Source organism: Anabrus simplex, chromosome 2 (genome assembly GCF_040414725.1).
Source record: "Anabrus simplex isolate iqAnaSimp1 chromosome 2, ASM4041472v1, whole genome shotgun sequence".
NCBI lineage: Eukaryota > Metazoa > Arthropoda > Insecta > Orthoptera > Tettigoniidae > Anabrus > Anabrus simplex.
This window is the reverse complement of record NC_090266.1, coordinates 1,060,999,446-1,061,008,767: the sequence shown is the minus strand read 5'-3', so window position 1 is coordinate 1,061,008,767 and position 9,322 is coordinate 1,060,999,446. Positions and strand designations below refer to the sequence as shown.

Sequence of the window (9,322 nt, the reverse complement as noted above, 5' to 3'; positions counted from 1 at the left end):
CCCTATAGATGCAAACCTTGTGGATAAGCACACAGAACTTTATAGGTTCAATTGTTTCTGAGAATAATACACCTGCAAGGTACTTATAAAATATCATGCACTCATTCTTTTTTGAGTGATTTTACGTGTATGTTGAAACAGTAATGTCGACGTAATTTAACACGTGCTGAGTTCCTTACTTTCTCTGCTCATTCCTAATGTTCTTTATCGGAGATTAGACGATTTTAAGTAGTCATATTTGATGTACTGTAAGTACGCAGCGTATACTCCTGTACTGCAGGTCTGTAATCACTACACACATCTAAAGATGTTTTGCATACCCCTGTGTGTCATTTAACTGTATTGCTACCTTGGCTTGTCCTATGCACACCGGAAGTGCGATGCATAATCACATTATGCCAAGAAGATGGTCAACAAGGGCAGTTGCTCGACGTTTGGGCAGTAATCAAGGTAAAAAATGAAATGGCGTATGGCTTTTAGTGCCGGGAGTGTCCGAGGACAAGTTCGGCTCGCCAGATGTAGGTCTTTTGATTTGACTCCCGTAGGCGACCTGCGCGTCGTGATGAGGATGAAATGATGATGAAGACGACACATGCACCCAGCCCCCGTGCCAGCGAAATTAACCAATTACGGTTAAATTCCCCGACGCTGCCGGGAATCGAACCCGGGACCCCTGTGACCAAAGACCAGCACGCTAACCATTTAGCCATGGAGCCGGCCAGTAATCAAGGTGATAAGGTTCGAACATGGAAGCTGTACAGGGAGACAGAAACTGTTGATGACTTGCCTCGCACTGCAATCAATGACCGTTACCTTCGGACGTCAGCTCGGAGAAATCCTGAACGTAATGACACCATACTGAATAATGATATTTGGGCAGCCGCAGGTCACCGCGTTTCATCTCAAACTGTGAGAAACAGATTGCACCAGGCACAACTTCACTATCGAAGCCTATTGTGAGGCGCAGCTCTCAAACCCAGGCAAATGAGGCGCGCTACAAGAGCTGTTGATGACAGGTCGTCCAAGGACTACGAATGCTGTCGATGACCATTACCTTCGAATATGAGTTCGGAGGAACTCTGAACGTAATGCCACCATGCCGAATAATTATGCTGAATGGTCTCTTGACAATTGACATGTAGACCTTTTCACCCATGAGTGTGGCAAAAGTCTTGCTCCTGACGATCGTTGCCAACTTGTTTGGAGGTAGCCTGACCAGTATTTACGTCTGAGACACACTGTTCAGCACGTACACCAAGCTGGTGGCTCCCTGATCGCATTATATTGAGCCACCGTACCCCGCTCCTAGTCATGCAGGCAATGTCACCGCTGTACGATACATGGATGACATCCTCACACCCATAGTGACACCGTATTTAGGAGGAGAAATTGTCTTAACGGACGATAATGCGCACATCCATCGTGCGATTCTCGTTAATGTCTTCATTCGTAATCACGATATCACTGGGCGCCGTGTTACTCGGACACGAACATGCCTGGGATAAATTAAAGGAGCTTGTTGATAGCGACCCACCAACCATCCTGCGAGATACACGCCAAATCACAAATCTGGACCAAGATTACCTTGATAAACTAGTGTACAGTATGCAAAGACGAATTCAGGCATGCATCAATGCAAAGAGTCTTGTTACCCGGTACTGATGGTACTCTTGTTTGCTTATTCTGTAACTCTAATTGAGAAAGCATGGCGGTATTCTTGCAGGGGCTCTCATCCTTTTTGTTTTGTTGGCAATAAATAACGTTGATATGGTACCTCTGTACGCCTCTTTTTCGTTTTTGTTAAGAGTCAGGAACTCTTTGGTCCGAGATGATGCAAAACCTTTTTGATGTATGTGAACTGCACTGCATCACTGACGCGAGTAGATGAAAATTGCACTGGTTATTATTTTAATGCATTTTACGAAACTTTTGTCCAGACTGTACCATGTAAAAGTCAGTGTTGCTAGTCAAAATAAAACAAGCATAAACTTCACTAGATACTCAGATATATCAGATAAAGTCATATTTATGATAGTGTCCCTTTTACTCTTAGTATGTGGGTAGCAGAATCAGCAGAAACTGGACGAACTACAACTCCGTTTAAATCTTTTCATTCACATTAGAATGCAAGCTTTAATTCCTGTCACAAATCTGTATACATTTTCGTGGAAAAGTTGACGTCTGATCAGACCGAGATCTATGTTAAAATGAACTGTAGTGGAAATCTGCACACTAGAAACAGATCTTACAGTTAAGTAAGTAAAAAGTAAATAATACCACTCGGAACCAAACCAGTTCCTATGAGCGTGACTAAGTTGTTAAAAACACTAATGAAAAAGAAAGAAAGACAGAAAGAAATAAAAAAGAAGGAAGGAAGGAAAGAAAGAAAGAAAGAAAGAAAGAAAGAAAGAAAGAAAGAAAGAAAGAAAAGTCAAGCATGCCTTTTACACTTGTTAATATTATTCAAAGTAAGGCAAAAAGAAACGAACCAATGAGAGAAGGAGGACAGTAAGAAAGAAAGAAAAAAGAAAGAAAGAAAGAAAGAAAAATCAAGCATGCCACTTATTGAACAATTCGATTTTGAGTATTTTTATGATACTGAAATGAAATGGAGGTGGTTTTCTCTCGAAGGTGCAATTCAAAGTACAGTCTGGGGAAGAATTTTCTCAACCTGTCGCCTCAGCGTAAAGTTGTTTTTGCTAGTTGTTTTACGTCGCACTGACAAAGACAAGTACTGTGGTGACGATGGGTTACAGGAAAGTGCTAGAACTGGGAAGAAAGTGGCCGTGGCATTAATTAAGGTACAACCCTAGCATTTGTCTAGTGTGAAGATGAGAAACCACGAGAAACCATTTTGAAGGCTGCCGATAGTCTCCCAGAGTTGTGCGACCCAAAGCGGTTAACCACCTCGCTTGGTTCAGTGCAATTTACATTTAGGAGTTTTCGCTTCCCAGTGCAGCTTACGTAGTAAGTTAATTTACGTTTATTTTTTTCTTCTTCGTAATCTGTTTACCCTCCAGGGTTGGTTTTTCCCTCGGACTCAACGAGGAATCCAACCTCTACCGCCTCACAGGCAGTGTCCTAGAGCGTGAGACTTTGGGTCCGGGATACAACTGGAGAGGAGGACCAGTACCTCGCCCATGCAGCCTCACCTGCTATGATGAACAGGGACCTTGTGGGTTGTGGGGCATGGGAAGATTGGAAGGGATAGGCAAGGAAGAGTGAAGGAAGCGGCCATGGCCTTAAGTTAGGTACCATCCCGGAATTTGCCTGGAGGAGAAGTGGTAAACCACGGAAAACCACTTCGAGGATGGCTGAGGTGGGAATCGAACCCACCTCTACTCAGTAGACCTCCAGAGGCTGAGTGGACGCCGTTCGAGTCCTCGTGCCACTTTTCAAATTTCGTGGCAGAGCCGGGAATCGAACCCCGGCCTCCGGAGGTGGCAGCCAATCACGCTAACTCCTACACCACAGAGGAGGACGGCTTATTTTCTTCTGGTGCAATTTCCCCTTTTTGAGTGCAATTTACTACCGCCCACCTGGACACGTCGCTAACCGCTATATTACTGCCAATTTTGATATATTTATATATATTTATTTATATATTACATCTAATAACAGGATACGAAGTAAAAATCAATTAAACATAATTTTATGCTCTTCAAGCACCTTGGAATCCTTACACCGAGAGAACAAATTAAATCACAGTTTACTTTAGTTGGACTTGACACTAAGTTACCGCTTCACCATCAACACGGATCACGGAACAACTAATGACGTCACGCTCTGTCGCCCTGTGCCTCTTGTTTGCAGTAAACAGCAAAGATTCTTTGGGGCGTCTGAAGGGGGGTAAAAAGAGAAAGTCAGTCAGTGTTGCCAGTTGCCTATTGGAGAGAGTGGCCTAGATTTTTCCCATATGTTTTCTGGAAAACTATCGCAACACAATATCTGGAAAAACCAGGTCACTACTAATGGAAAACCTGGGCGAGTTGGCCGTGCGGTTAGGGGCGCGCGGCTGCGAGCTTGCGTCCGGGAGATAGTGTGTTCGAACCCGACTGTCGGCAGTCCTGTAGATGGTTTTTCGTGGTTTCCCATTTTCACACCAGGCAAATGCTGGGGCTGTACCTTAATTAAGGCCTCGGCCGCTTCCTTCCCTCTCCTAGGCCTTTCCTATTCCATTGTCGCTATAAGATGCCGACAGTATGGTTCGAACCCACTACCAGCGTAAGCTCTGACGACGACTGAGCTGTGAAAAGATTCAGAGCTCCATGTGCCTAACCAAGCTTGGTAAGTCCAGATGAAGTCATAGATTCGACTGCGTTGGAATAAATTAGCCGATTGAACGTGGAATGGGTTTGAGCCAAAGTAGAGCAAAAGTCAAGTCTGAGACTCACCAAATTCGGAGATACGTACGCTGTAGCCAACTCTTCGATGTTTATTTCTTGTTCCGATACTGAAGTGGCGGAAGTGCTTAGCTATTTCTCTTTAACGGTGCCTATGGTTACTGTCCGATGTAGACTCGTTGGCTGAATGGTCAGCATACTGGCCTTCGGATCAGAGGATCCCGGGTTCGATTCCCGGCCGGGTTGTGGATTTTAATCGCTTCTGATTAATCCTTCTAGCTCGGGGACTGGGTGTTCGTGTCCGTCCCAACACTCTCCTCTTCATATTCACACAACACAACACAACACACTACACTACCAAACACCACAGAAATACACAATAGTGATTACTACCCTCCATATAGGGATGGCGTCAGGAAGGACATGCGGCCGTAAAACAGGACCAAATCCACATGTGCGACGCAGTTTGCACCGGCTACCCCACAGGTGTGGTAAAAGCGGTAGGAAAAGAAGAAGAAGAAGAATAAAAGAAAAAAGATGATGAAGAAGAAGAAGAAGAAGATGGTTACTGTCCGATGTAAACAAAGCTAGAGTATCTCACCACTAAGAAAACTCTCTGATTGGTTAGAAATGTTTTGCCACGTGGAGAGATGTACTGCTTGTTTAAACCCAAAAGAGACCTTCTAAACCGCTAAAAGTTCGCTATCTGAAGTACAGCCTAACAAGTGTGAAAAGAATGATATTTACTCGATGATATTCTTCGAACGCTTGCAAAATGAATACAAAGTAACTTAACGAAAAAATCCACAGCCTGTTTCCAGTCATGCGACCGGGTCAGGAATGGAAATCTAGCGGCGAGGACGGGAATTGTGCCGGCTGCCGAAGCATGTCGCACTCATCTGGGGCAATGATTAATGGGTGACAGATGGAATGAAATAACCCCACCAACCTGAACCCAATGTTTGGGAAGCCAGGCTCTGCCTGTCACAAGTCAGGACAAAGGGCGAGTGATAGAGGAGTAACACCTCTTTAAAAAACCTTTGTCCAGCTGACCCGGCTGGTAGTCCCATGTAAGGGTCCCTTGCCAGGGTTACGGCGAAGACCTCAACGGCAGTGAAGGCGGAGAAGAGGGACTTCAGAACGGTGGAATTGGCGGAAGGGGCAACCCTCCTATTCTGGGTAAATAAAATAGGAAATGCTGCCTTGTAGTAGAAGTGGGAACTTCAAAGGCTAAGGGAAGAAACCCGACAGAAAATCAGCCTGGTGCTTCAGGCTTAAGATGGCAGCCCTGTCAAGGCACTCGGAAACAGTGGGTTAATCACTCGCTCTTCTTAAATAATCTGATTATAGAAACTGAAGCGAAATTACAAAACCGGACGGATAATCTGACGATGACCTTTGGCATGATGAGGATAACGAAAATTGGTTTCTGGAATGTGAGGACCTTGAGGGAGAAAAGCAGACTAAAACAAGTGACACGGGAAATGAAGAACTACGGGCTGGACATTCTGGGATTGAGTGAGGTGAGGTGAGGTGGCCAGGATTTGGCGAGATACAGACAACAGATGGAATTACATTTCTATATTCTGATGGTGAGGACGAAGAGCACAGGGATGGAGTGGGGTTGCTGCTCAGTAGAAATGCAATGAGAAGTCTTATGGAGTGGAAGCCAATTTCCAGTAGGCTATTGACTGCTAGATTCAAGACCAAGATCAGGAATGTGACCATTATCCAATGCTATGCACGTACAGAACAATCGGAGTTGGAAAGAAAGGAAGAATTCTACCAAATATTGCGAGATGCCACAATGAAAAAAAGTAAGAAGGATATTCTCATAGTTATGGGAGACTTCAATGCGAAGGTTGGCTCAAAAAATGAAGGATTGGAACATATCATGGGTATACACGGTCTTGGCGAGATGAATGAAAATGGGGAAAAGTTTACGGAATATTGCGCCTGCCAAGACTTGGTGATAGGTGGCACGGTGTTCCCGCATAGGCGGTGTCATAAGGTCACGTGGGTGTCTCCTGATCAAGTCACGGAAAATCAAATTGATCACATTGCGGTGAGCAGGAGGTTCAGAAGGAGTTTGGAAGATGTTAGGAACAAGAGAGGGGCGGACATTGGCAGTGACCATCATCTTGTTGTCGCCAACTTCCGTATAAAGATCGTGGCAGTCCACCAGAAGTTCAACACTCGGCACAAGAAGTTTGATGTTGGTAAGCTAAAGAATCAGCAGACGTTGGAACAATTTCAACTGGAACTTAGCAACAGATTCCAGGTGTTGGATTCCAAGATAGAGAAGGATGTGGAGACTGTACGGAGCGAGGTGAAGAACATCTTTGTGGAAACAAGTGAGAAGCAGCTCGGGTACAAAAACTACCTGCGGAAGGAATGGATATCTGATCAGACCTGGGACAAGATAAATTATAGGAAGGAGATAAAGGCCAAAATAAATATATGCAAAACTAGACAGCAGAAGGCTCAAACACAAGCTGAGTATTCAGTAGCAGATAAGGAAGTAAAGAGGAGTGTGCGAAAGGATCACAGGAAGTGGATTGATGAGCAGGCAGAGAAAGCAGAACAGGCAGCAAAAAGGGGTGATATAAAGGAGCTTTATGGTATCACAAAAATGCTTTCGAAGAAAGGTTTTAATAAGACTAGGCCCGTGAAGAGCAAGACAGGCGAGATCCTCACTACGTGCGAACAGCAGCTGAGTAGATGGAGGGAACACTTTGCGGAGGTTTTTAATAGAGATGTGGGACTGGAAAATGAGCAGAAAGGAGAAGGTGAGGAAGAAGCAGAAGGTGATCCAGGCATCGGCCTTGACTCTCCAACCCAGGGTGAGATACGGACAGCATTGAAGCAAATGAAAAATGGGAAGGCACCAGGTCTGGACAACATTCCAGTGGAAATACTGAAAGCAGACCTTGATACTACAATCAAATTGCTGCACCCACTGCTGGAGAAGATATGGAAAGAGGAAAAAATGCCGACCGACTGGAAGAAGGGGCTGATAGTCAAGTTACCGAAAAAAGGGGACACAACAAATTGCAACAAGTGGAGGGGTATCACCTTGCTCTCCATTCCAAGCAAAGTGCTGTCGGGAGTCATCCTGAATCGCATAAAGGATTCAATAGAAAGAAGACTTCGAAAGGAACAGGCGGGATTTCGACACCATCGCAGCTGTGTGGATCTCATCAATACACTTCGGATCATCATAGAACAGAGTGTGGAATGGCGGAGTATCCTCTACCTCGCATTCGTGGACTTTAAGAAAGCCTTTGATTCTGTAAATCAAAGAATTATGTGGAAGACCCTCAAGGAATACAGAATTCCATCAAAGATTATCGACATCATGAAAGAGATGTACGAAGGGTATGAGTGTCAGGTTCTTATGAAAGGAAACTAACAGAAAAGATAAACGTCAAGTCTGGAGTGAGACAGGGGTGTGTTCTTTCTCCCACTCTGTTCCTGCTGGTCTTAGACAGTGTGATGAAGAAGGTAATAGGAGGACGGAAGAGGGGTGTTCAATGGGGGATGAGAGACAGGCTTGAAGATCTTGACTTCGCAGACGACATTTGCCTTATGGCGCAGCGGTACCGGGACATAGAAGATAAACTGAGTAGGTTGCAGAAGGAAGCAGAATGTGCAGGTCTCATGATCAACACAAATAAGACCAAAGAGATGAGAATAAATTCGGATATCATGACCAACTTGACAGTAAATGGAAAGGAAATTGAGCAAGTTGAATCCTTCCTCTGCCTTGGAAGTATAGTTACAACGGATGGGGGAGCAGAGGAAGATGTTCGAAGCCGTATCCGGAAGGCAAATGGTGCGTTTGTCCAGCTCTATCCCGTGTGGAAGAATAGAAACATCTCCAGGAAGACTAAGCTTCGCCTCTTCAACAGCAATGTAAAGTCGATTCTTCTATACGGCTGTGAAACATGGAAAGTTACAAAACAGATCAATAACCAGCTACAGGTGTTCATAAATAGATGTCTGCGTCGCATAACAAATGCGAGGTGGCCAGACATAATCTCTAATGAAGATCTTTGGACCATGACCAATCAGCAGCCGATTGACATCCAGATCAAGGAGAGGAAATGGCGCTGGATCGGCCACACATTAAGGAAGCCGGATGGAGCTGTTGAGAGAGCAGTGCTGGACTGGAACCCTCAAGGCACCAGAAAGCGAGGTCGGCTAAAGAAGACCTGGAAGAAGACGATCGAAAAGGAAATTGCAGAGGTTGACAAGACCTGGAGAGAAGTGAAGAGAATGGCCAGGAACCGTACTGTGTGGAGAAATTTTGCCAAGGCCCTATGCTCCAGAGGGAGCAACAGGAAATAAGTCAAAGTAAGTAAGATGGAATGAAATGATATTGGAGAGTGTTGCTGGATTGAAAGATGACAGGGAAAACCGGAGTGCCCGGAGAAAAACGTGTCCCGCCTCCGCTTTGTCCAACAGAAATCTCACATGGAGTGGCCGGGATTTAAACCACGGAACCCAGCGGTGAGAGGCCGGTGCGCTGCCACCTGAGCCACGGAGGCTCCAAGTAACTTAATAAAAGCGACAATTACGCCGAGATCGAACCTACAATATTACATTCGTAGAAACAAACGGTACTGAGCCACGTGACTGAATTTCTAAAACTCAGAATTAATAACACATGAATAGACATGATAATGTTATTGTTTTTACGGTTTGTATGATTTTGCGAGACTCTGAGGTGTTGGAATTTCGTCCCATAGAAGTTCTTTAACGTGCTAATAAGTCTACCGACACGAGGCTGACGTATTTGAGCACCTTCAAATACCACCGGAGAGAGCCAGGATCGAACCTGCCAAGTTGCGGTCAGAAATCCAGCCCCTTAACCGTCTTAGCCATTCAGCTCGGCGACAACAGACATAAATAAACAGCACACTCAATGTACGTTATACTTGGGCAGTCTCATTACTCGTCTTTCGGAAATGGTCAGA

General features: G+C 44.9%; 1 protein-coding gene across 1 annotated transcript in view; it reads left to right on the top strand.

The window, feature by feature from the left end:
* Positions 1–8,051: 8,051 nt before the first annotated feature.
* The window catches only part of LOC137498502 (zinc metalloproteinase nas-4-like), a 48,826-nt gene continuing 47,555 nt past the window's right edge, over positions 8,052–9,322 (top strand). The window contains exon 1 of the mRNA XM_068226083.1: positions 8,052–8,178. Within this exon, the coding sequence (XP_068082184.1) occupies positions 8,052–8,178 (127 nt within the window). The remainder of the gene's footprint in view (positions 8,179–9,322) is intronic.